Genomic DNA, 26278 nt, shown 5'->3' on the forward strand with positions numbered 1-26278 from the left:
TAGAGACCTGTAGACATGAAAGAACTTGGCGAGGTGATAGTCACCGAAATGACTTTGTCGTTTGGACGGCTCCTAGGATGGCTCCGGGGACTAAATGACACAGAAGAATCTAGCAAGCAGAATGCCTGTTTCACGCAGGGCTGTGATGTTGGCGGTGACTCTGGCGCCCTCTAAAGGCTACTGTGAGAAAAGCAACCGCTTACCACGTGCTTTAAGTTTCGGGCTTTGCCGGAAGTGTGACGTTTGGGAGGGAGGGGGGCAGAGGTCGTGTATGTTCTTCGAATCCAGAGCCAGTGATCTAACTCGTCATTTAGCCCTCCCCTCATATCACGGAAGTAGCAAGCCCTTGTCCCACACAACTTTTCATCCTCAGTGAGGACGATACTCTCTGCTGTCACCAGCAAGCCTGGAAACAGAGAACTTGATCAAAGTCTGCATTCCTGTGTTGTTGTTTTTCTTTTAGAACAAAGAGTTTGAGATGCGAATTTTTTTTAAGGCAAGCACTATCTTGTCTATTTGCTTTGAGAAATAAGTTGTCAGAGTATCTGCTCTGTGCCAATAAGGTAAGTGTGCTGGGCTATTCTTCATTGTCATTGTCTTTTTTTCTTTTCTTTTCTTTTTTTTAAATGGGGAAATGTTTCCAGAAACCTCTTTTGCAGAGGATGAATATTCCCCCTGCTGAGTGCCTTCCTTAAGGATGAATGTCTTCTTCAAGAGCCTCTTGATCAGGGTGAAAGCAACAGAATTAAGGAGAAAGTCAGAAAGCAAAGGAGCTGTTGTAAGGAAACAAAGTTACGTGGTCGGGAGAAACCATCTGAAAGAAAGCTGTCAGTGAGAATAACAGCATCCCAGGACTTTCTGTAATTCTCTTCTCCCCTCTGATGTCATCTTACGGATGACATAGGAGTGCCAAGCGTTGGGAAACATAAAATACTCCACAGGTGTTAGGAAATACTATAGCATTGGTGAGTGATAATAAGAAATATAAACAGATCAAATTCCAAACCCAAATGAACCATGATCGATCGCATGATTTGCAGATCACCCAAGTCTCTCCATATTTCAGAAATGATTCCTACATTTTCTGGTCTGGCAGGTCTGGGATGGGGTTTTCGTGTCGTTCAAAAGTCCAGTTCAATAGATTAGGGCTCATTTACCAAAGAACTCCGATTGGAAGCAACCTTTGAGCTACAGAGGACCTTACAGTCATAACACACGTTACAGTTTAGAGAGAGCATACACACACCTTATGTCCCACCACTCCCCCTGCCCTTCATGCCTGCGGAATCTCTCCTCCCTTTCAAATCACACCTATTTTGGTACCAATTACTTGGCATTCAGACATTAAAAACAATTCTCTTGGGCTGGAAGAGGACAAAGGGAAAACTACTAGAACCCTCTGTTTTATAAATGCAGGAACAATCTCACGGTGAAATAAAGAATTTTAAGTTCCTGCGGCCGGTCAGAGCCAGAGGCAGAACCAGAACCCAGATCTTCCTATTTCTAGTTCACTCACCAACTCCCCTCATTGACTCGAGGCATACTTTTTACATTTACGTATTTATTTTGAGAGCGATAAAACGAGACAGAGTATGTGGGTGTGCATGCAGGAGGAGAGGGGGCAGAGGGAGAGAGAGAGGATCTTAACCAGGCTCCTTGCCCAGCAAAGAGCCCGATGCGAGGCTGGATCCCACGACCCTGGGGTCATGACCTGAGCCAAAATCAAGAGCCAGACGCTAACCAACTGGGCCATCCAGGCGCCCACCCCCCTTTTTTTTTATTTAAACTTTTTTATTTGAAGCATATTTTTTAAATGGCTGCCCCCACTCAGAAATTCATAATCTGCAAGTGTTGTGTAATTCCAAGAGGTGTTAATTCCTAATTTGTTTTTGCTGCCTGTACAGTTTCTTAAGTGGCTCTATAAAGGACAAGGTGTTTTGCCCTGGAAAAACAAAGCCCACTCTGTGTCTCTAACCAACAGAGACATTGTTGCTCTGTGTTGCTCTGTGTTGCTGTGTTGTGTAGCCAAACAACCCAACAGGGCCTGCGAACGTTGGTACCTGGAGCACACAACCGTTACAGGAACGCACCACATGATGTCATGTGTGTCCACATCTCTCCATATGGCAGCGTCTCCTGTTACGGGGTCTTTTCTTATTACTATTATTTAGTCACTGGGCCTTCATCATCTTTGGGTCCCCACCCTTGGCTCTCTAACTGCACTTCGAGGTACCCGGATGCATCCATCCACTCAACAGAATGGATTCATTTGCTGCTCGCCTGTTCACTGGAGCATGTTTTGCACTTTGCCAGTTCAATCAGCAACCACTTCTTTTGTGTTTTGATTGCAAAGACAGAACACAGTTGAGATCTACCGACTTCAGCCATCTACCTAGTGGCCTAGAAATTCCAGTGTCCTCATTGGCAGAGGCCATTTACTTCTGTTTGAAAGCTGTCTAAAAATCCTACTCCTCACCCCAAAGGAAGCTACAGGTATGTATGCCTCCTTATTTCCAAACTCGCTGATTGCTTTTGTCTGTGTGAGCTGTCTTTTCTAGGGAAAAGAGAGGAAGTGAGGGAGATAATTAGGGAGGTAGGGAATGAACACTGATAAATATTTGGTGCTGGGCACTTTTGTGTGAGTAATGTCACTTTGTTTAAAACTCAATTCTACATAGCTCTTTTTCTTATTTTATAAGCAATAAATCTTAAGGTGTTCAAGTAGGTTGTTTGGAGTCACATGGCCAATCAGTTGCAGACACAGGGTTCAAACCAGTTCTGCTGCCTCTAAGTCCATTCTGATTGCAGCCTACCTAGCTCTTTCAATTCAATAGAGACTCCCAAGTCAACCAAGAGTCTAAGGGGAAGAAGTGCCAGTTTTGTCGTAAATAATGGAAGCCAGACCTGGAGGTCTCAACCCTACAAAGGGCAGGTTGGCAAGTAAGATTTGGCAACAGCCCTAAGAAATCCCTCTGTATCTCCTTGCAAGTCCCTGGATCTGCTCCAGGACCAGGTGAGTTCGAGGGTCTGAAGGGCTCAGAAGTCTTCCTCTGCCCCCTGTAAAGTTGATAAATACACTTTGACTCTGTGCCTGGGGACTCTGATTTGATCTAGAAGGCAAGCTGCAAAGGCATACGACACATTCCCCCAAGTCCATCACAAAAATGTGACAGCAAACCTGAGCACAGGTGAGGGAAGGGGCTTACTAATGGGAACCACAGGACACCTTAGCCTCTCAGACCAACGAGATGCGCACATCCAACCTCAGAGTCAGAGATCTAGAGTCGCTGCAGACTCAGCCCCTTATTAGCAGTGTGGCCGCAAATCATGTCACACGATGACGCTCTTTGTTTTCTCATTTACTGGCGCTCAGGTCTCAATAAATATTTTTTCTCTTGGTTCCCCAAGGCAAATAGCACTAGAATAAGCAGCATCATGCTACAAAAATCACATAAGGGTTACACAGCAAGATCTCCCCTCAAAAAAATACCATGTCTTCAAAGGCAAAGCCAAATCAATTATACATATATATTTTTTAGAAAACAAATACTTTGACGTCTTGACTGCTCTGTGTGTGTTTGGGACTGGCCAGGGGGCGCTGAGGGAAAGGCAGCACTGGCTACTGAATCCACCTGACATGTCGAGGGCCTCAGCGTGACATGTCTGATTTGCTGGAATCAACTGAGTGGTTCGCCCATCTGTCAAAGCAAAAGCTACATTGGTGTTGACAGAAGCCCAAATTGTAGTACCAAGAAAAACTGGTTCTCAATCCCTATGACACTTACCTCCTCCAGTCTCTACTGACTGCCACAGACATCCCCATGTCCAGAAGACCTCATCCAGAATGCCCCATGTAGCTTTCCTTGGGGACTTTGTTCTGCGTTATGGTCAGCCAGTCTTGCCTCTGTGCGAGGTTAAGAACCCCCCACTCAATTCGTGTAATATCACCATTGCATGGTGGGGGATGACCCATGACCAGCCGTTCTTCAGGACTCTAGAGGCTATGAATAAAAACTAATCTTTTTTGCTAGCCACAATTCCTCAGGTCCAGAGAGACAAAGTGGAAGCAGAGGGTCCTTTTCATACTGAGGGGATCTAAAGTCCCAAGGGCATCAAGGTCCTGACTATACTAGTTAATAATAAGAACTAAATTTAAGTGAGCACTTACTATGTAGGCAACACACTTCTACAATCCTTCCGACATATCAATCATTTAATTCCATAACAAGTATTTAAGAGCTATTATTATTATTTCCGTCCCCACTGTACTAAAGAGAACACCGAGGCCCGGAGACAAAAAAAAAAAGCTAGCCCAAGGTCACGCTGCTAGTAAGTGACACAAAGAGTTAAACCAGAACAGTCCCATTTCAAAGCCCTCATGTTTAACCACAATGTGAGTCTGCCCCAGCTCAAAGATGACAAGAGGGTGTTTACGCCACCATGAAAGTTGAATGCTACGACAGGAGGCTCCTTCCAGTTTTGTCACAGGAGGACGCTCAGGCCACCCTTCTTCCAACAGGGTGCCATGGCCAGGCGAGTCGCAGTGATTGGGGCGGGTGTGAGCGGCCTGTCCTCCATCAAGTGCTGCTTGGATGAGGATCTGGAGCCCACCTGCTTTGAGAGAAGTAATGACATCGGGGGACTATGGAAGTTTACTGTGCGTAGCTTGTGCCCTCCCACCTCTCTCAATCATAATCCGGCTGTCGGCTCTGTCCCTGCTCAGGCATGGTGACTTCAGCCTATCTCGGGGACCACATAAGAAAGCAGCTCACCGGGTGGGGGTGGGCAGCCTGGGCGGCTCGGTCAGTTAAGCTGGCTGCCTCTTGATTTTGGCTCAGGTCATGATCTCACAGTTTGTGAGATCGAGCCCCGTGTCAGGCTCTTGTTCACATTTAGCACAGAGCCTGCTTGGGATTCTCTCTCTCTCTCTCTCTCTCTCTCTCTCTCTCTCTCTCTCTCTTTCAAAATAAATAAATAAACGTTAAAACAAAAAAAGAAAGCAGCTCACTACAACAACACAGGATTGTGCACATAAGGTGCCAATACTGTGCAGGATGCAGTCTGACAGGTGATGAACCCGGAGACTTAGCAGGGCAGGGCAGGGACAGTTGGAGGAGGGAAGAAGGAAGAGTTAAGTCCGCTACACATAGGACTGGAAGTTACAGTGGTTTCTGGACCACATTCTGAGGCAAAGGAACAAAGTGTCACATAGGTTAAACTGAATGGCATTGGTGAATATGGAGCAATGACACTTTTAGAAGGACGGAGGTTGGCCTCAGGGAGTGAAGCCCCAGCCCCCAGGCATTGTTCGGGTCTTTGGGAAGAGAACTGGCAAGAGTGAGGCAAGAATCCGGACCTTGTAGAGTTGGGGGTGGGAAGCTTTCGCAGCAGTATCAGAATAAAAAAGGTCGAGATGCTGATCAATCCTTCTAAGGAGAGGGGTGTGCATCCTGGGGGGTTATGCTTAGGGTTAGGCCAGCTGTTAGGTGACTTGAGCAACAGAAGTAGGGGCTGGAAGTGGCTCAATACCACCTGCCTCTGGCTGGTCCTGGGCATCACAGGGCCTTCAGCAGGGACCTAGGGATCTGTCCCAGCAGTGAGGTATAAAATGTCAGAAGATAGGAGGCCTTGGGGGGAAGAGAAAAGCAACATTCAGTGGGAGCTCAGCATGGAGGAGAGTACTTCAAACTGGTATGAATGAGGGAAGCCTTCATGGAGGAGGTGGCATTTGCCATTCATCGACAGATGGTGAAGAAAACAGAATAAGCAAACATATGTAAGCGGAAATGGTCACAGCCCTGTGATTATAGTGTACTAGGGGAGAAAAGTTTCTCTTGTTGTACCGTGAGCCTGATGGAACCAAATGGAGCCAAATGTCAATGTGGACAGAAAACACTGGGTCTGGTTTGTGTCCCTTCTGCTATTTGACCCCACAGTTTGTTTGGTTTTCTTCCCCTAAAGTAAGATAGATAGGGGAGCCCGGGTGGCTCAGTCAGTTAAGCGTCTGACTCTTGATTTCCGCTCAGGTCGTGATCTCAGTCGTGAGATCGAGCCCCGCATTGGGCTCCGTGCTGAGTGTGGAGCCTGCTTGAGATTCTTTCTCCCTCTGGCCCACCCCATTTGTGTGTGCATGCGTGCACACACACGCTCTCTCTTTCTCTCTCTCTCTCAAAAAAATAAAGTAACATAGATAAATTTTAGAAAATAATACTGAGTTAAACAAAAAGAAAAGTACAAATTAAATATAATATCAATACCCATGGGAATTATATACCTGCACTATTAAAATTTCTCTGTATGTTGTACATCTGAAACTAACGTCACACTGTGTGTCAACTATACTCAAATTAAAATAATAATAATAATAAATTTCGATGTAATTTCTTTCAGTCATATATATACTATTTCTTTTTCAAAAATGCAGTGATAGTATTAATGTTCACCCATTCACCAAGTACCTGAGTACCTGTGCTTATAATGTCCCTCTACCAGGATGGGGACAAAATAGACAAGGACCCTGCCCTCCTTACAGTCTAGTAGGGAACAAAAACAGTAAAACACATTGTTACAGTGCAGTGTGATCAGGGCTGTGTTGGGAGTGCAGGGTGCTATGCGGCGGGAATAGCTACCTTAGACACGGCGTCTTATGGATATTGACAGCTAAGAAAGATACTTAAAAGAGAAATAGAGATTAGCTTCAGCCATCAGAAGTTCATTGAGGCCTTATTTTTTAGAGAGAGAGAGAGAGAGAGATTGATAGAGCATGCAAGCTGGGGAAGGGGCAGGGGAAGAGAGAGGGAGAGAGGGAGAGAGAGAGAATCCTAAGCAAGCTCCATGCCCGGCACGGAGGCCAATGTGAGGCTCCATCCCGTGACCCTGGCATTATGACCTGAGGTGAAACCAAGAGTCAGATGCTCAACCAACTATGCCACCCAGGTGCCCCCATCGGTGCTTTTAATATGCATGTTTTTGGGGCGCCTGGGTGGCGCAGTTGGTTAAGCGTCCGACTTCAGCCAGGTCACGATCTCGCGGTCCGTGAGTTCGAGCCCCGCGTCAGGCTCTGGGCTGATGGCTCAGAGCCTGGAGCCTGTTTCCGATTCTGTGTCTCCCTCTCTCTCTGCCCCTTCCCTGTTCATGCTCTGTCTCTCTCTGTCCCAAAAATAAATAAACGTTGAAAAAAAAAATTTAATATGCATGTTTTTGTTTTGTTGGTACGTTTTTTGAGTGTGTGAGGTTGCAACAAGACAACAGTGAGTTGAAGAGTCGATGAAAAAAAAGAGGCTGCCAGTATGTGATGATTTTTTTTCATGAAGATTGATATAGGACACAGAGAGACAAGGCTGGAAAGGGAATAGATATAGGTTGAAAGGGAGTGTTGTTTTGTTTTTAAAAATTAGAGTCTTCAGTATTTTAAGTGCTGATGGGAAGGAGCCAATAAAGAGAGAGTGATTGAAAATATACATAGACGATAAATACAAAAATCAGTGAGGAGTTCTCTGAGTAAAGTCAAGAGAAAGAGGTCTAGGGCATGAGTTGAGGGAGTGAGGATGGCAAAGAAGGGGAAAAAAATAAGCAAGGGAGACCATAGGCCCCATGTTCATGGAATCGCTTAATGGCATTGTTAGTCTTGGAGAACCCTGTTAAATGTGTTAACTTCTTTGTAGTTTGATAAAGATACTATGTTTAATAAGTCCAATCCCAACAACGATTTCTGATAACTATAGCATACAGACCCAGTGCTGCATTTCCGTGGAATTCTTTGGAATGGTGAGTGGAACACTGACTGCTAACGATCTCTTTTCTCTTCCTCCTGACTCCCCCACCCCATCAAGCTAACTGTGCTCTCACCACAGGAAACTTCTAAAGATGGGATGACCAGGGTCTACAGGTCATTAGTGACAAACGTCTGCAAAGAGATGTCATGTTACAGCGACTTCCCCTTCCAAGAAGATTATCCAAATTACATGAACCAAGGAAAATTTTGGGACTATCTCCAAGAATTTGCTGAGCACTTTGACCTTCTGAAATACATTCGGTTTAGGGTAAGACACCTTGGGTCACGGAAGGTTAATGAATGGGGACTGCTCATTCGGCAATCTAATGCAAATGGGATATTTAAGTAAATTCATTCCTGATTTTATCTCTATATGAACAAGGCAGATAATAAAGACTCCTCACTTCTCCTGCTTCTCATGTTTTACTCAAATAAGGCATTAAAATACTGAATATCCTGGTTCCTCTTCTGAATCCAAATTCTTATTCAGGATGAAATTTAGAATGTTTTTCTTTTTGAGAGGAAAGGAAAAATAAATTTTGCCCATGAAACCCACTGGGAAGAAGTGACTAGGAATCTGGACCACAGAAATTATAATGAGCCAAAATTCATCTTCCTGTGTTTTCCCAAGTCATTCAGTGTTGTAACTCACCTCCTTCTCGCCGGGAGTAAAAACTGAATGTTTCTTCCTTCCAGTGAAGTCATTCAGATGTTTTGGGTCATGCTCTCTATGACTACTTTTGAGACTGTGTACAAGTTACTTAATTTCTTTTTTTTTTTTAACATTTATTTATTTAGAGAGAGAGAGCGTGAGAGCACAAATGAGGAGAGAACAGTCTCCACACTGTCAGCACAGAGCCCGAGACCGGGCTTGATCTCACAAACCATGAGATCATGACAGGAACCGAAACCAAGAGTAAGACACTCAATCGACTGACCACCCAGGTGCCCCAAGTTGCTTAATTTCTTTAGGGGGGAGATAAACCAATATTGACAGACCTCCTATCCTGAGACTCACTCAGCCCGCTTGAAGTAACAAGCATGGTTACCATACCAGTCATTACATGAAGTCCAAAGGTGATTGATAGAAAGTGAGTGTTTGGGGGTGCCTGGGTGACTCAGTCGGTTGAGCGTCTGACTTCGGCTCAGGTCATGATCTCGCGGTGTGTGAGTTCGAGCCCCGCGTCGGGCTCTCTGCTGACGGCTCGGAGCCTGGAGCCCGCTTCGGAGTCTGTGTCTCCCTTTCTCTCTGTCTCTCCCCCACTCGTGCTCTGTCTCTCTCTGTCTCTGTCTCTCTCTCAAAAATAAACAAACATTAAATAAATTAATTAAATAAATAAATAATAAATAAAATAAATAAATTAAACATTTTTTTTAAGTGAGTGCGTGTCTTTTACTTTCAGACCACAGTATGCAGTGTCACGAAGCGTCCAGACTTCTCTGAAACTGGTCAGTGGGAAGTTGTCACAGAGACAGAGGGAAAGCAGGACCGAGGTGTCTTTGATGCTGTCATGGTTTGCACTGGACATTTCCTGAATCCTCACTTGCCTCTGGAGTCCTTTCCTGGTGAGTCACTTCTACCCAAGATTGTGCCTACTCTGCTGGGTTATTCTAGAAGAAAGTTGTTTATTTGCCATTGGAGATAATTCATGAGATTATAAGTGACTTGATGCTCAACCTCAGAAAAAGTGTGTACAAAATAACTTGGAAAGGTAGGAAGCTATGGAGGTGTCAGGTCTTATTACTTACTTATTAATATAAATGCTGTTGTTATTATTTAAGCTTTATCGTACCTGATCTGATTCAAGTTCAGTAATCACATAACCCTATCAGATGTGTAAAAAAAAAAAAAAAAAAAAAAAAAAACAAGCTTTTGAATTCTGTCATTGAATTACAGGTCATTTGAGTCAGGAGTAAACTGCAAATCAATAACTTAATTAATAAACAAACAAACAAACAAAGTGAGAGCATAAAGAAACTTCACAGATTTGTTTTTAAGAAACATAGCAGTTGGGGCACCTGGGTGGCTCAGCTGGTTAAGTGTCCAACTTCGGCTCAGGTCATGATCTCACGGTTTGTGAGGTCAACCCCCGCATCAGGCTGTGCACTGACAGTGTGAGGCCTGCTTGGGCTTCTCTCCCCCCAACCCCCGCCCCTCCCATGCTCTCTTTTTAAAAATAAATAAATAAACTTTAAATATATATATTTAAGAAAGAAAGAAAGAAAGAAAGAAAGAAAGAAAGAAAGAAAGAAAGAAAGAAAGAAAGAAGCTTTCAAGGAAGACTATGAAGAATAAAGCTTGCAAACCTGGGCCAATGAAGAAAATGAAATGTAAATCTTATAAACATAATCTCATTATAATCAAATTAACAAAATATCGTACTCAAAAAAATGTCTTAGAGACCCAGCGGGAGACCTCAATGCATACTATTGCAAAGAAGCAATATTGTAAATGATGGTCCAGCTTGCAGCTAGTCTGGGGGCTCAATCCACAATGGCACAGCAGTAAAGAAATATAGAACCGCCTGTTATAGCAATGTTTCTATGGGGAGATGTGTTACAAGATGTGATACTATGTTTTGGAATACAGTATCTTGTCAGGTTTGGGTTGGCTCGCCCTCAGTTGTACTTAGACTCTGACTAAAAGATGCTGTTGTAAAAGATCAACCAAGAGCTGAGAGGCGAGGATCCTTGTGGCAGTATAATGTACGTAATCTGGGAGAGCTGGTCCGAAGGAAAGAGACTGGGCAAACACAAAGGAGAATGACAAGGGAGTTTGGGATCAATACAAGAGCAAACATTTCTGCATACTTTAATGATCTCTGGGGCAGGGGGGTGCGGCTGACTGCAGTAGAAATATCGGTGTGCCCTTCTCTTTTGCCACAAAACCCAGATTATAGAGAAGGAAGAAATCCACACATACAGATGTCAGAGACTCCTCCTGAGGAGGTCTTAGTTTAAGACCAGACTTCAGAAGGATTTGTCACAGGAGGACACCAGGCCAAATATGCCAATGTCCTCTGTGTTCCTAGCATGGGGTATCTTGGTGAGTAGGCATGCTTTCAGGTTTCCAAAGAGTCCTGGTCTGCTACAGTTCCCCCGGGGACATTGGCCCTTGGTGATAAGTGGCATTTAACATAATAGTTATGAACAAAGTTCTTCATGCCCAGCCCAACATGGGGCTTTAACTCATAACCCTGAGATCAAAACCTGAGCAGAGATCAAGAGTCAGACATTTAATTGACTGAGCCACCCGGGTGCCCCTAGGAGCAAAGGTCTAAAGTCTGGAAGCCCGGACCACATGCCAGCACTAGTTGCATAATCCTGGGCAAACTTAACCCAGTGATTCCATTTAGAGAGTGGTTTAAGAATTAAATGAGTTCAGGGCACCCGGATGGCTTAGCCAGGTAAGTGTCTGACCAGCTCAGGTTCGTGGGTTCGAGCCCCGCGTCGGGCTCTGTGCTGACAGCTCAGAGCCTGGAGCCTGCTTCCGATTCTGTGTCTCCCTCTCTCTCTGCCCCTCCCCCGCTCACGCTCTATCTCTGTTTCTGTCTCTCTCTCTCTCTCTCTGTCTCTCTGTCTCTCAGAGCAGGCCTGCTCTGTGGGGCTTGCCCTTCCTCTCCCCCGCCGTGCAATCTCGGGCCATTCCCACCGCTTTTCTGTCAGATCACGGCAAGCCCTCTCATCGCTTTAAAATCACCCAAGAAAATTCTCATTTTCCTAACGAAAACATCTTGCCTCGTGGAATAGTCAAAACTTGCAACCACATGTAACGGTGGGGCTTCCCCTCCCCCGGCTGGAGCCTGCTTTGGGCTGGACGCTCAGTGGGAACAGGAGGCACCCATGACTTTCCCCCTTCCTCTCCCAGTGCCTCCTCTTGCCAAACCCGTCACCCACCAGCTACAGTCTCTAACCCTAGACCCTTCCGGAATTAGAGTCACAGGGGGCAGGGAGGGTCTTTCTTGACTGGCACCAAGCAGGCGCTAGTTTTCTCTGGCCGCAGACGTGCCTAAGACTGACACTTTGCAGGGTGCTTTCTTGGTTCTGCTTCAGAGGGACGTTCCATGAAGGGGGATCTCTCAGTGCAGCCCCTTAGCATGGGCCACACCCTCTCGCTGACCACGCACAGCTCCTTGAACCCTAGCTCCTCCCCCAGTCATCTCCACACAGACTGTCTTTAGGGTCTCATTGCCTGGGCAGATAGATGCCTGTCTTATGCAAAGTTCCTTTCAGTTGGCATCAGGGCACCTGGGTGGCTCAGTTGGTTAAGTGTCTATTGATCTCAGCTCAGGTCTTGATCTCAGGGTTGTGAGTTCAAGCCCTGCGTTGGACTCCACCCTGGGCATGAAGCCTACTGAAACAAAAATTGGCATCATGGGGCTCCTGGGTGGCTCAGTCTGTTAATTCTTGATTTCAGCTCAGGTCACGATCTCACAGTGCATGAGTTGGAGAGCTCTGCATCCGGCTCTGGACTGATGGCTTGGAATCTGGAGCCTGCTTTGGATTCTGTGTCTCCCGTCTCTCTGTTCCTCCCCCACTCACGCTCTGTCTCTCTCTCTCAAAAATAAACATTAAAAAAAGTTGTTTTTAATAAATAAATAAATGTTACTGAGTAAATGAATCAGTCAATCACTGTGATAGAAGATTGATATATTCTAGGAGACAGTTTCATTTTTTTATATTAAAATTTCAAATGTACTTGAAGTATTGGGGTGAGAAGCTTTTAAACTCTCTAAACTGCAGGGCTTCCTTCCAGATTCTTCATCAGAGTTTCATCTCACTGATGGTCACTGTCCCCATCACTCTTGTTTCCTCTGCCACCTCATAATGTCCATTTCTGCAGCCACCGCTGGAAATACCTCTACTTCCGCTGTTGCGACCAGTCTTCATTTTTATGAATCCATGGCTTATGTCTTTTATACATGCCAAGGACATAATTACCAAAAATAAATCAAGAGAAGAAATATTTGGATACATGAGTCCTTCTCATGTATACAAATACCATAAGAGTGATACTTGTATCAACGGTGTTCGGAACTTGAAAAACCAGTCAGTAACACAAATGTAAATAATGTAAGAATAGAGTATAGATAAGCATATGGTATAATAAAGCATTAAGCCTATAATAAAGAATAACGTAAAATAAGCATAGAGTATAAGTAGCAAGCCTAAGCCACAAAAGTCATTATGTATAAGAGAACTTGCCACAAAATTTCTTTTGTGGAAAATTATAATTGAATTAAAATTCACTTGTAAATATGCTCTATACGCAAACCATTTTCTTATAGAATATATCTGTTGGGTAAAATAACATGCGTCGGCAATCTACTTCTTGCTTAGGATGTTCAGGGTCGTGCATGAGATGTTTCTTATGGTCTGCAGTGACCTTGATTTCCCCAGGTAATTGCTTTAAAAGGGAGCACTCATGTGGAATTTAAATTCTCCCGTATTTTTAAATCTCCTGCAGGTTGTACTAAAGCTATACCCAGGCTCAGAGAATCCAATGGGAGAAGAAAATGATACGTGGCTTCTATGTCCTGCAATTAGCAGCAGGAGCAAAAGGCTGACATATTTCTGGAACGTTCCTTTTCCTACAGACCCTATGCCTGCATACTAGGGAGTTATAAAACTTTAGATGCTTCTGATTTTCTGATCCCTCCCTCCCCTCAGGTATTCATAAATTTAAAGGCCAGATCCTGCACAGTCAGGAATATAAGAGCCCAGAAGGCTTTCAAGGCAAACGCGTGTTAGTGATCGGTCTTGGGAACACTGGAGGGGACGTGGCAGTGGAACTCAGTCGAACGGCAGCTCAGGTACACAAGGGTGAATCCACACCCCCACCCCATCATCATTTCTGGTGGCTGGAGAGAGGGATACAAGACTATAAAGCACATTGGCCGATTGCTAAATCATGTGGACCCAACGTGAGTGAAAAAAAAAAAAAATCCACACATAACAGAATTGAAACATCTCCAAGAGGGGTCAAGGACACTGTGTGGATGCCAGGCCACGAGGCATTTTTTCAGAGGCACTGTTTCAGGAACAAGACCAAATGAATAAATTACTCCACCAAGACCACTGATCTGTTTTTACACTCTCTCTTCATAATTCTGGCGAAACCCCCATATAAAAATAGAAAATGGAAGTTATTTTCTGAACATGTCCAAATTTTCTATTAGAAGTCACATTTAGAATTTGTTTTCAGATAAAAACAGCCTTCACTTTGCCCACGAAGTGTGCAGAATGACTTTAGAAAGTCCAAGCATAGATTCGCAAATTAGAAATCTGTTCCACTTTAACATATATTATAGGACATTATTAGATTTGGGAAAGAGATGTTGAAGATTTGTATTGAACTCAGTTAAAATTGCTTTCCCAAAACTCCACTTTACATTCTGTATTATTTATATGTAAAAGATTGCCAGGTCAACAGTGCGCATATCTACTAGCACTATAATTTTTATAGTGAACATGATAAAAATACTTAACAGATATATAGATCAGGTAAAAGTGACTCATAAAAACGAAAACAACAGAAACAGTCATTTGTAGTTCTATGTACAAACTCACCAGTTAAAAACAGAAGCTATGAAGGAAATCTTGCCATTTGCAACAACATGGCTGGAGCCAGAGAGTATAACGCTAAGTGAAATAAGTCGGTCAGAGAAAGACAAATACCCTATGATTTCACTCACGTGTGGACTTTAAGAAACAAATGAGCAAAGGGGAAAAGAGGCAAACCAAGAAACACACTCTTACCCACAGAGAACAAAGCTGAGAGCACCAGAAGGGAGGGAGGTGGGGGGATGGGTGAAATAGGTGAGGGGACTAAAAGTGCACTTGTCGCAATGAGCACCGGGTGATGTGTGCAGGGGTTGAATTACTATATTGTACACCTGAAACTAATATAACACTGGATGTTAATTAACTGGAATTAAGATAAAAACTTCTTTAAAAAGGACAGATGTTATAAGAACATTTGAAGCACATCAAACAAACATACTACAAAATGATGTACATATATTTATCCTTCCTTACTTTTTAGGTACTTCTCAGTACTAGAACTGGTGCCTGGGTTATCCACCGCTGTTCAAATGGGGGTTACCCCTATAATATGGTGATTACAAGAAGATACCTTAATTTTATGGCGCAAGTTCTGCCCTCGTGTGTACTAAACTGGATTCAAGAGAGGCAAATGAATAAAAGATTTAACCATGAGAATTATGGATTAAGTATTACAAAGGGGTACTTAAATTTTTTATTTAATGGGAAAATTATTGAACCAATAATTTTAGGGCACCTGGGTGGCTCAGTCAGTTAAGTGTCCAACTCTTGATTTCGGCTTAGGTCATGATCCCAAGGTCATGAGATCAAGCCCCCAAGTCAGGCTCTCCACTGACAGCATGGAGCCTGCTTGGGATTCTGTCTCTCCCTCTCTCTCTATGCCCCTCCCCCACTCACTCAGGTGCATGCACGTGCTCTCTCTCTCTCTCTCTCTCTAAATAAACATATTTTTAAAAAACAATCAATAATTTTTAATTCTACTTTATTCAGAACTCAAATCTTCAGTAATTATTATGCTGCCTTTATTTATTCTGCTCTGGGCTTAGTTCCTTAAGACAATGTCCATCAGGTACCACAAATAGGAATATTCTCTGTCTGGTAACAAAAGTAGTAATTCATGAGGCTAGAATATAATGAAAGATAAAAACTTTTCATTTCTTGAAAAGTCAGGATGTTAGCTTGAAAGTCAGGACGTTAAAATTGGCTTTGAGGAGTCTTGAAATGGGCACCATCTACAAATGGAATATTTGCAGCATCTTGAGTACAGATGGCCAGCTCTTGCCAATGATTCTCTGGCTGAATGATTAGAGGATGAATTTCCAATAGGAGTTCCTAAAATTAAACATTTTAATATAACATGCATCTGTATGAAGCTGCACATGGCAAGGAAAAGAAAACTTTTGAAATGAATGTAAGGTCATTAAATGTGACTTCTATTTTATGCTTGACCCAAATATTTTTTTTTTGGTAAGACAGCTCTCAACTTACAAAGAAAATTAACGGCAGTGGATGATTTGATATGTCAATTTTATAAAGACATTATATGTGCCATGATTAGATGGAATGATGTTCGTAATAAAAAATATTTTTCAGCATAACTTGGTTCAGATTTTTTTATTTTTATCCAAAAAGTTTCTTGCTAATTTCCTTTTTGTCTAACGTCAACCCTTTGAGGCCTGGGTGATGTGAGACCTGATTCTTAAATGGATTGCTGTATACTCCGTCCTAATTCTTCGAGAAAAGCATTGCTCCAGAAATGAATTTCAAGAGACAGAGAATTTTAAACCCCAGGCAGGAAAGAATAGGTTTAGCCATTTTCCACATGCCTTCTACTGGAAGCAGAAAAACAAAAGATGCTATTGAAACAGTAAGTTGGGTAGACAACTTTGAACTAGACATTGGTCAATTCACTCCCTTGGCTTAGCAGATAATTCCCCTGAGCTGACCAAATAAATAATTTGCTCAACCATCTCACAGATACAACTACAATGAATAATTTTCTCTTCTGTGTCAAAGGAGAAAACCAAAATTCATTGTGAATGATGAACTGCCAATCTGTATCCTCTGTGGGACGGTCACTATGAAAACCAGCGTGAAGGAGTTCACGGAAACCTCTGCTGTCTTTGAAGACGGAACAGTGGAGGAAAACCTCGACGTTGTGATCTTTACGACAGGATACACATTTTCTTTTCCCTTCCTTGAAGAGCCTCTCAAAAGCCTTTGTACAAAGAAGATATTCCTGTATAAGCAGGTCTTTCCTTCAAACCTGGAGAGGGCAACGTTAGCTATCATTGGCCTCATCAACCTTAAAGGATCCATCTTATCAGGCACAGAGCTCCAGGCACGTTGGGCCACAAGAGTATTCAAAGGTACCTTGACTCTATTTAAAGCCCTACGTGATCAACTGAGTTTCCAATTAGTGTCTTGTGATTCAGCCAAAATGGAACAGATGTGAGCTAAAGTACCATAAGATATTTCAAGTTTAGGAAATATTTAATTTCATATATGAGTAATATTGTCATGGGTGTGCTTATGTCACTAACATGACGGTGGAAAAAAGGTTTTGGTTGTGTGGATGGGATTAATTTGCACAGCAACATATAATCATGTTTCTCAGATTAACTGAAATTGTTGGAAGCTTTGGGATCCTATATTCTGTTCTACTCTAGCTTATTTACTTCTAAATCTTTCTATTTATTTCTAGAAGTAGAACTCTATATCCCTTCCAAAGGAAGTTGCTGGAATAATGCAGACTGTGAATAAAGTTGAGTTCTGAGGAGATGGTAACCTTTGAGTAATGCCTATAAAAAAATATTTTAGACACTAGACACTAACTGCTGTCAGTTTTCACAGTAAGAGCACAGATGATGGAGTCGGGGTTACCAGGGTCTGATCCCAACTCTAAAACTCATTATCTTTGTGAGGACCTCTCTGAATCTCAGCCCCTTCGTCTGTAAAATGGGGATAATAAAACCTCTTTCACAACAGTTTTGTGAGATGGATAATGTCTGCCAACCACTTATCGTGGTACCTGGCACACAGTGAACTCTACTAATTGGTAACTGGCATTCTTACTCTTGCTGTTACTATCATACCTCTCCAAAGTAGGGCAGGTTTTAGATTAGTAAGCATTTTAAAGAATTGCATTTGCATGATTTTTTTTTATTTTTTTAATGTTTATTTTATTTTATTTTATTTTGAGAGGGGGAGAGACAGAGCGTGAGCAGGGGAGGGGCAGAGAGAGAAGGAGACACAGAATCCGAAGCAGGCTCCAGGCTCTGAGCTGTCAGCACAGAGCCCGACGCGGGGCTCAAACTCACAAAGTGCGAGATCATGACCTGAGCCAAAGTCGGATGCTTAACTGACTGAGCCACCCAGGCGCCCCTGATTTTTTAACTATAAACAGCAATCACAATTGAGCCAACCAGGTGTTCTTTCGCAGAATTGTGTCATTAATGAATAAAAACAATCACCAGTAATTTATCAACAGTATATAACACAGTACTAAGTTGTGTTGACTTTGTTCACCCTCTACAAATGTAATAGACCTCAGATTCCGCACATTTTCATTAAATGATCACAAATATTTCTTTCTTGGGGCGCCTGGGTGGCGCAGTCGGTTAAGCGTCCGACTTCAGCCAGGTCACGATCTCGCGGTCCGTGAGTTCGAGCCCCGCGTTGGGCTCTGGGCTGATGGCTCAGAGCCTGGAGCCTGTTTCCGATTCTGTGTCTCCCTCTCTCTCTGCCCCTCCCCCATTCATGCTCTGTCTCTCTCTGTCCCAAAAATAAATAAACGTTGAAAAAAAAAAATTTAAAAAAAAAACAAATATTTCTTTCTTTAAGGCCAATTAAAGTGCTTTCACAACATTATCTGGTTATATTAAAATCTCAGAAGACTCTTAAGTACGTGGTGTTTTGGGGTTTTTTTAATGTTTTGTAATGAGCTCAAAAATGCTCACCAGAATGATAGAGCTGACAAAACAAAACTCAATTAGATGACGCCACAGGAGGAATTACATGCTTCTCCAGAGAGCCTCCAGACGCAATCTGAGAACCACTAGGTAAAGTCTTGCCCGCTTTTTACAGGGTAAAGTGACTCTAGTGGCAAGCACATGACGGGGCTAAGTCAGACCTATCTCAAGCGGATACTAACCCCCCACTCTGGGGCCAGCACTTGGCTCCAGTCGGAAGAGCAGAGTCCAAGAGCTGAGACCGTCTAGGAGAGAGACCGAGAAGGAACACATGCCCACAACCACTCAAGAGGTCAGAGCCTAGTTTCTCTGTGAGGCTGAGGGACCACCAGGCACTTCCACACACGAGGCTTCCGGTGCAACAGGAGTGAAGACATGTCAAAGCAGGGCTATAAAAACAAGGTCATTTTAAGTAGTTACATTTAACCCACAAATAGCTTTAACACACACATACAAATACAAACAGGGGTATACAAACAATACAATACAAACAGTATATATGAATATATGTAATGTGCAAGCGGGTAAATGAGCTGGAGCAGGTACCAATGACCGATGGGTCAGCGCAGGCTGAGGGCTGGATGACAGGGGCGTCCCTCCTCATAATTCTGGCAGTAGAATGCCACGAACCCTGGTTAAGTGGGTTTGGAGGCGCATTATGCTTCCAGAAATTACCTCTAGTTCCAGTCTAAGCTTTGACTATTACACGTCCTAAGGATAGAGCAGTGGGGGACCAGAAACGAGGGAGAAGAGAACGCAAAGGAAAAGGCACATGTGACGTTAATGTTCTTTCCAATGTTTCTCACAGGACTCTGTAAGATACCTCCGTCTCCCAAATTGATGGCTGAGGCTACGAAAAAGGAGCAGCTCATAGAAAGGTATGACACGACATGCAGCTTCTTCGGGAAAACCTACCAATGTATTTCCGTATCCACAAACCTGCATCGGAGCCAGAAGAATATGCTTTTAATCCCAACTGTTCCACCAACTAGATGTGTGGTCTCGGATGTGTTAGGTGGGGGTACCAGCTCCTCTCAGCAGAATACAGAGCCAGGGCCCCAACAGGTGGCAACCTTGAGCTCACTTGGCCCCCAGAACCCCCTTGTGTCTTTGTTCTTGTGTCTCTTAGGCTGCTCTTTCTCTGCAATTCCTGGTGTCACCTCTTCCTCGCTCCTAAAAATTGGTGAACCCCAACCTTAATCCTCAGATCCTTTCTCACTTCTACGAACACCCACTCCTAGGCAGCCTCACCCAGGCCTGTGGCTCTCAATTCCATCACATAGTCATGACTCCCAAGTCTCTCCCTCGAATTCCAACTCCTAATCCAAGTCCCTCTAGATATCTCCACTTGGATACCACTTAGATATCTCAAATTTAATACAGCTAAGAATGAACTCTAGCCCTCTAACACCTGCCCACTCATCCTGCACCCGGGCTGCTCTGAGACTTTTCTTCCCCTTCTCAGTCACTGGCTACTCACTCTGGGTGATCAGCCAGAACCCCTGAGTGATCCTTTTCTCCTCTTTTTCTCTCCATACCGCACATCAGCAAATACTGTCAGCTCCTACCTTCGAACAGAAGGTAGAAATCCAGACCCTTCTAGCTACCCCCACAGCCACCCCAGACCAGGCCACTGTCACCTCTCACTAGGACACTGACTGTCACCACTTATCTGGTCTCCTGGCCTCCTCTCTGCTCTTCTACAGAGAGTGTCAAGTCTTGACACTGCGGCAGAAGTGAGGAGCGCCACATTGTCCTTCTGGTCAAAACACTCTGATTGCTTCCCATTTCACTCCCAGAAATTTCCCTGGGGCTCCCCAGTGTTCCAGAGCAACCAGCTATCTCTGTGCCCTCACTGCCTGCTGTCCTCCCACCTCACCCATACTGCTCCAGTCCGAGGCAGCCTCCTCCCTGGTCCTCAAACACCCCAAACCTAGCCCCCTTAGAACCTTTACACTTACTCTAACCTCTGCCTGGAATGTTCTCCCCTCCCCTCCCCCCATACCTACAGACTCACTCTGTCAAATATCGCCTTCTAAGAGAAGCCTTCTCTGACAACACTGTATAAATATGGCGGCCTACTCAATCCCTTCATTGCATCCCCCACTTCCTTTATATCTCTTCATAATACCTATTACCACCTGATTTATTATATATCTGCTTGGCTGAGGGTTTTTATAGCCTGTTAATTTCCTCACTAGAAGGTAAGTTTCTTGACAACATAGACTTTGTTTTATTCATTGTTAGACTCCTGGCAGCTAGCATGATGCCTCATGTGATATTTATTGAAGGAATGAATGAATGAATGAATGTCATTAGGACATCATGAAAGTTTACTAACCACAGAAATAGGTAGGAATAAAGCTTTCATATACATGATACCCACATCTGTGTCATGTTCAGGGCCCCATGTATGGCTCTCTCAACTCACAATTAATGTCAATAATAATAATTTAGGTGGCCATATATGTGATGCTTTCTGATCATGTTCATTCGTTCAACAAGTGCTGTATTGAGACTGGATGAGATTTTACCCTTATATCAAATTCAAGAACCTAAAACATTATCTAGAACTGCTCTTCCAATTGCCTCCTTTTACCAGCTCCTTTAACAAAATTACCTTCCCAAATACCTTCTGTAGATAAACTCTTATTTTTTTTGCTTTGCAACATAGAAAAACATTCCCAAACATGGCTTGACTGTGATAAAAAGAAACAAAATGGCGGGAGGAAGGGTGACTTATAACTTGAAACTGAAAAATGATCCATCTTTTTCCCCTGCAGGGGTGTGATGAAAGACATCAGTAAAGACAAACTTGAGTACATCACCTACATGGATGACATTGCCGCATGCATAGGCACAAAGCCCAGTGTCCCATTTCTGTTCCTCCAGGATCCCAGACTCGCTTGGGAAGTTTTCTTTGGACCGTGTACTCCTTACCAGTACCGCCTAAAGGGACCTGGGAAGTGGGATGGAGCCAGAAATGCCATCCTGACCCAATGGGACAGGACACTGAAACCCTTAAAAACTCGAATCGCCCCTGATTCCACCAAGCCTGCCTCCATGTCACATTATTTAAAAGTTTGGGGGGTACCTATCCTACTTGCCTCTCTTCTGCTGATCTGTAAATCTTCACTTTTTCTGAAGTTCGTGCAAGAATTTCCTCTTACCAGTAAGTATTTGGTGAGGATGAATCTGATTGGTTACAAGGGTTGTCCCGAGCCATATTAATTCTATCTCCAAATATTTGTGCATCCCTCCTCTCCTCTCCATCATAACCGCTATCTTTCAAGTTCAAGTCCAGTCATCTCTTACCTGAATTATTATACTTACTGCCTTCCTCTCTAGTCTCAGTGCCTCCTTTCTTGCCTCCCTTTCCAATCCATACTCTACTCTGCTACCTAAGCAATTATGTGAAATAAAAATATTGTCATTGTTTCCATAAAAATGCTGATTGGAATAAGATGACACTCAAATTAGTTAATTTGGTGGAAATTTTAATATAGAGATTACTACAAAAGGTTTGGGCAGACTGTAAGGAAATCATAGGGATAATGAAATACTCCCAGACTAGTAACAATGAGATATTTTTACCATTCTGAGGCCTAATGAGGCAAGAGGAGAAAACAATTATAAATGAGACAGAGAGACTTCTTTGTGGAGAGGGCTACACCTCAAGAGTTACAGCCTTCAGCTGACAGATGAAGGCAGTCCATGGTGACCCCAAAAGTGCAAAGCTTGGGAATACGTTCCCTAAGTTTATTTTCTTCCCTCCCTTTGATCCCCTGCCCATGCTCCCCAATGGCCTAACCCAGCCAAAACTCAAAGGGCAAGGTTACCAACTATTGTGGATTGAATTGTGCCCCTCAAAAAGTTATATGCAAGTCCTAACCCCTGGTACCTATACCTTGTTTGAAAATAGGATCTTTGTGAATGTAATCAATTTAAGATGAGATCATACTGAAGTAGGGTGAGCTAAATGCAATATGATTGGTGTCCTTATCAATGAGGATAAGACACACCAACATAGACACGGGGGAAAATGTTGTGTGAAGATGAGCAGAGGTCGGAGTGATGCATCCACAAGCTAAGGATGGCCCAAACACTGGAAGCTAGGAGAGAAACATGAACAGACTCTCCCCCAGAACCTCCCGAGGAAATCAATCCCGCTAACACCTGGGTTCCAGACTTCCAGCCTCCAGAACGGTGAATGAACAAGCCACCTGGTTTGTGGTATTTTGTGGTGGCAATCCTAGGAAACTAACGTACCGACTGATGCCATCCACGGAAGTCGGCCTCCTAAAGTACAGACGGAGCAAAGACAATGGAGAGCATATATGGAAGGGCAGACAGAAAGGACCCAGTGCAGACTGTTTACTATCCTTCAAAATTTCTCCTTTGATTAGAGATAATCGTCCAAATTACTGAACCTGGAAGAGGAGACCCTTCGTGATCTGACCGCATTTGCCCAGGTCGCCAGAGTCCTGTCCTACAGCTTCCCCTACTCCACTCTGGACCTACCATCCAACACTACCAAACTGTCAGCTGCGCCATACCTCCTCTCTTTGGCACAAGGCATTGCCTCCACTGGGAACTCGAATCCACCCCAACTCTCTTTCGAGAGACAGATCGATTATCTCCCTCTGTGAAGCCTTCCCTGGATCCTTAAAGCAGAGTCGACCTCCCATTCGTAATGACTGCCCTTCATGTACTGCTTTGTCATTGCCCTTTTCTTACTGTCATGTACAGTTGACCCTTGAACCATGCAGGTTTGAACTGCATGGGTCTACTTATATGCAAATTATTTTCAATAAATACAGTTCAGTCCTATAAGTATGTTTTCTCTTCCTTACGATTTTCTTCATAACATTTTCTTTTCTCTATTACTTTATAGGAATACAGTCTATCATGCAAATAACACACAAAATATATGTTGATTGACTTTATGTTATCAGGATGGCTTCCAGTCAACAGTAGGTGATTAGTGTACTAGTAGAGTTAGATTTTGGGGGGAATGAGAAGTTATACAGATGTTTTACTGGGCAGTGCTGTGTTGTTTAAGGATCAACTGTAACATTCTTTTTGTGTCTGTCTCCTAACAAATGAGAAGTTACTGAGGGGAGTTGTGTCTTGTTCAGCTAAAACACTGCCTGATCCAAAATATTGCTAAATAAATATTTGGTGGCTTACCAGTTGCCTCACCAGCTGACATTTCTTGTCTGTGTTCTCCTACCCAGATTCTTTCTCCTGCCAACATGATAAACATCCTCAGGTTCCCTCAGCCATGCAAACGAACAAGAACAGTTCACCAACAGCAAGAAATCCATATGGCAAATACAGTCAATATGGCTATACAATAACTAGCAACCATGTGTCCTGGTTGAAAGCACTCTCTCTGACTTGGATTATAATCCCAGTTCTGCCATGAGCTGTGAGGGTTTGGCCAAGTGACTTAGCCTGGCTAAGCCTCAGTATCCTCATCTGGAAAATGAGGAGAAAGGTAATAATGGCATCTACCTTAAAAGCAAACAGTGAGACAATACAGGATGTTAGCTACCCAGTAAATTAACTATCAATAGCTGATGAGCCCGAGGACATTTTCAATTCTCTGACTTAAAGGATTTGAAACCTGTTGCCCGGCTCCTTTCCCTCTTGCCTAATCAGAAAGCATGGCCTTTGCTCTCCATGAATCCCCTGGTAGCACTTTCCAGCTAAGATCACTCTTTTGTCTTCGTGACCCCCACCAAATCACTGAGGCCCCTTGCCACCATCATGGCTGCCGTCATCACCACACACACCCCACTCCGGTGCCCCCCCCCCAGAATGCAGAGGGAAACGTCAGCAAAGGAGGAATCATTCTCAATCATTAGGAGTGGAGCCCCTGACATAACTTGTTGATATGTCTGGATTTTTACTAACAACATCACCTAGTAGAAGGGACACCTAATTCCAAATCTTCAAAGCTGACCAACAAGAGCAATGTCATATTTATCTATGCCCAAGTTCTTGAAGAAGAAAGCAGAACTGAGATGTCTTTATTATCTCATTACATGTAATGTTGCGATTTATTTTTCCATGTATTAATTTTTAGATGAGAAAGCAAACTCCGAGAAGTAATTTGCCCCGATTCACAGAGCAAGGGAGAGACAGAACAGAGATTTGAATCCAAACATATGCAACCCTAAGGCCTTGAGATTGAGTTGCCTTGAGAGATAACTCCTCCAAATCACCCCTTACCACCTTGATTTGCTTATGGATGACGTTCCAAGCTGGACATTTCCTCCCTGAACCTTGAATAGACTTCTGAATATTCTACTTATCACATGCCATGACCCTAGTTCCCGAAAAAAAAAAAAAAAAAATGTATCATGAAAAGGCCACTGCAGGGGCAGTTGGTTATGCATCCTACTTTGGCTCAGGTCATGATCTCATGGTTCATGAGTTCATGCCCCACATCGGACCATCCAGGCACGGAGGCTGGAGCCTGCTTCAGATTTGGGGTTTCTCTCTCTCTCTGCCCCTCCCCCATTTGTGCTCCGTCTCTCTCTCAAAAATAAACAAACATTTAAACGAAAATTTTTTGATGAAATACAGCCAGATGAACACTAAACCATCCTGCACACCTAGAAAACTGATCTGAGGTTTAACACAACAATCTGCACCACCTGAACCACAGAACTCAGCAGGTACACGGCGCGGAGAGGTGAACTGGGGGAGAGAGAAGCCGGGAGGGCAGGATGCTGTTTTTCCGTGTGGAGAGGACAGAGACGGGGGGAGGGGGAAATACGGGAAAAGCACCCCTCCCAAAGCAGCTGGAGAGAAGGTGGAAAAGTGGAAACAGCCGCAGGGACTTAACTAAAAAGGGAGAAAGGAGAGGGCTTAAATTCCATTAAGACTATAAACAGGGGGAGCTCAGAGGCTGAAACTCTGCAGCACCATACCTGGCGGAGCTCGGGTGGGAAGGGCGAATCTCCAGGAGCAGAGAGGAGTCCGGGGGTCTTCAGACTGAATGGGAGAGGTGGTTCCCAGGACACCTGGTAGAGGCTGTGTGGATCCCCCAAAGGCAAGGCCCCAGTGGACCCGGGAGACCAACCTGGTGCTGGAACAAGGTCGCTGGGGGCGGAGCCCGGTGCCAGATGCGTGTTGTGATTTTCCATAATCCCTGAAACGCCGCTGCTACACAACTGCATGAACTTTCTCTGGGGCAGGCTGGCACCCGGCTGCAGTATCTGGGCATCGGCAGCAGCAACCAGCAAACGTTCCTGGGTGCAGCCGGCACCCGGCCACCGCTCAGTGAGACCCTCCCGCAGAGGAGCAGAACGGGTCAAGGCCGCAGTCCCTCAGAAGTAAGGGGTCGGGAAAAACAGCCGCATCTGAGATAAAACTCAGGAGGGAGGTGCTGCCTGGGGTTCGGTTGCAGATTGTGTAAAAGCGGGGAGTGGAGGGAAGCTGAAGACAAAGGACAGGTGCACAATTGCTAAGCTAATCCCGGAGAAGGGAGTTCCATACTAGAGACCAGGTATCTGGGCGACACCATTTTCACCACTCCCGCGCATGCGCATACGTACCTACAAGCGGCACGACAACCCACCCCAGTAAGCTAAGCAGCGCCATCTAGTGGAGAATGGAGCCGTTACACTAAGCCCCGCCAACTGGGCCAACCTCGCTCTTCAGGAACACAAGTTTCTCCGCCTGCTTACTTTATGGACTATAAAGTGCTTCATAGTTTGATTTCTGGGGGAAATTGAAGTAATTTCAGTTGTCTTTCGGTATGTTCGCCGGTCTATCTATTCAATTTTCTTTTTTTTTCTTCTTTCCTCTTTTTCGTTTCTTTTCTTTTTCTTGAATACAGAAAGAGAAAAATTTTTATTTTTATTTTCATTTTTATTAAAAATATTTTTCTTGAATTTTTTTCTACCATATTTTTTACTTTTGTGTAAATTTTTTCAAATTCTATTTTACTTCCATC

General features: G+C 43.9%; 1 protein-coding gene across 2 annotated transcripts; it reads left to right on the forward strand.

Moving 5' to 3' along the window:
- Nucleotides 1–249: 249 nt before the first annotated feature.
- Nucleotides 250–23140, forward strand: FMO4 (flavin containing dimethylaniline monoxygenase 4). 2 transcript variants are annotated; one of them, XM_030303007.2, is made up of 10 exons: nucleotides 250–563; nucleotides 2354–2493; nucleotides 4520–4657; nucleotides 7854–8042; nucleotides 9178–9340; nucleotides 13445–13587; nucleotides 14820–15019; nucleotides 16355–16707; nucleotides 19118–19187; nucleotides 21093–23140. In XM_030303007.2, exons 3-10 carry the CDS (start codon nucleotides 4526–4528, stop codon nucleotides 21538–21540), a joined length of 1698 nt encoding a protein of 565 aa, XP_030158867.1. In that variant the 5' UTR covers nucleotides 250–563; nucleotides 2354–2493; nucleotides 4520–4525; the 3' UTR covers nucleotides 21541–23140. The 2 variants fall into 2 exon arrangements, with proteins under 2 accessions (XP_030158867.1, XP_030158868.1); XM_030303008.1 differs by having other exon boundaries at nucleotides 348–563; nucleotides 2358–2493; nucleotides 21093–23088.
- Nucleotides 23141–26278: the final 3138 nt, after the last annotated feature.

Source organism: Lynx canadensis, chromosome F1 (assembly GCF_007474595.2).
Source record: "Lynx canadensis isolate LIC74 chromosome F1, mLynCan4.pri.v2, whole genome shotgun sequence".
Classification (NCBI taxonomy): Eukaryota; Metazoa; Chordata; class Mammalia; order Carnivora; family Felidae; genus Lynx; species Lynx canadensis.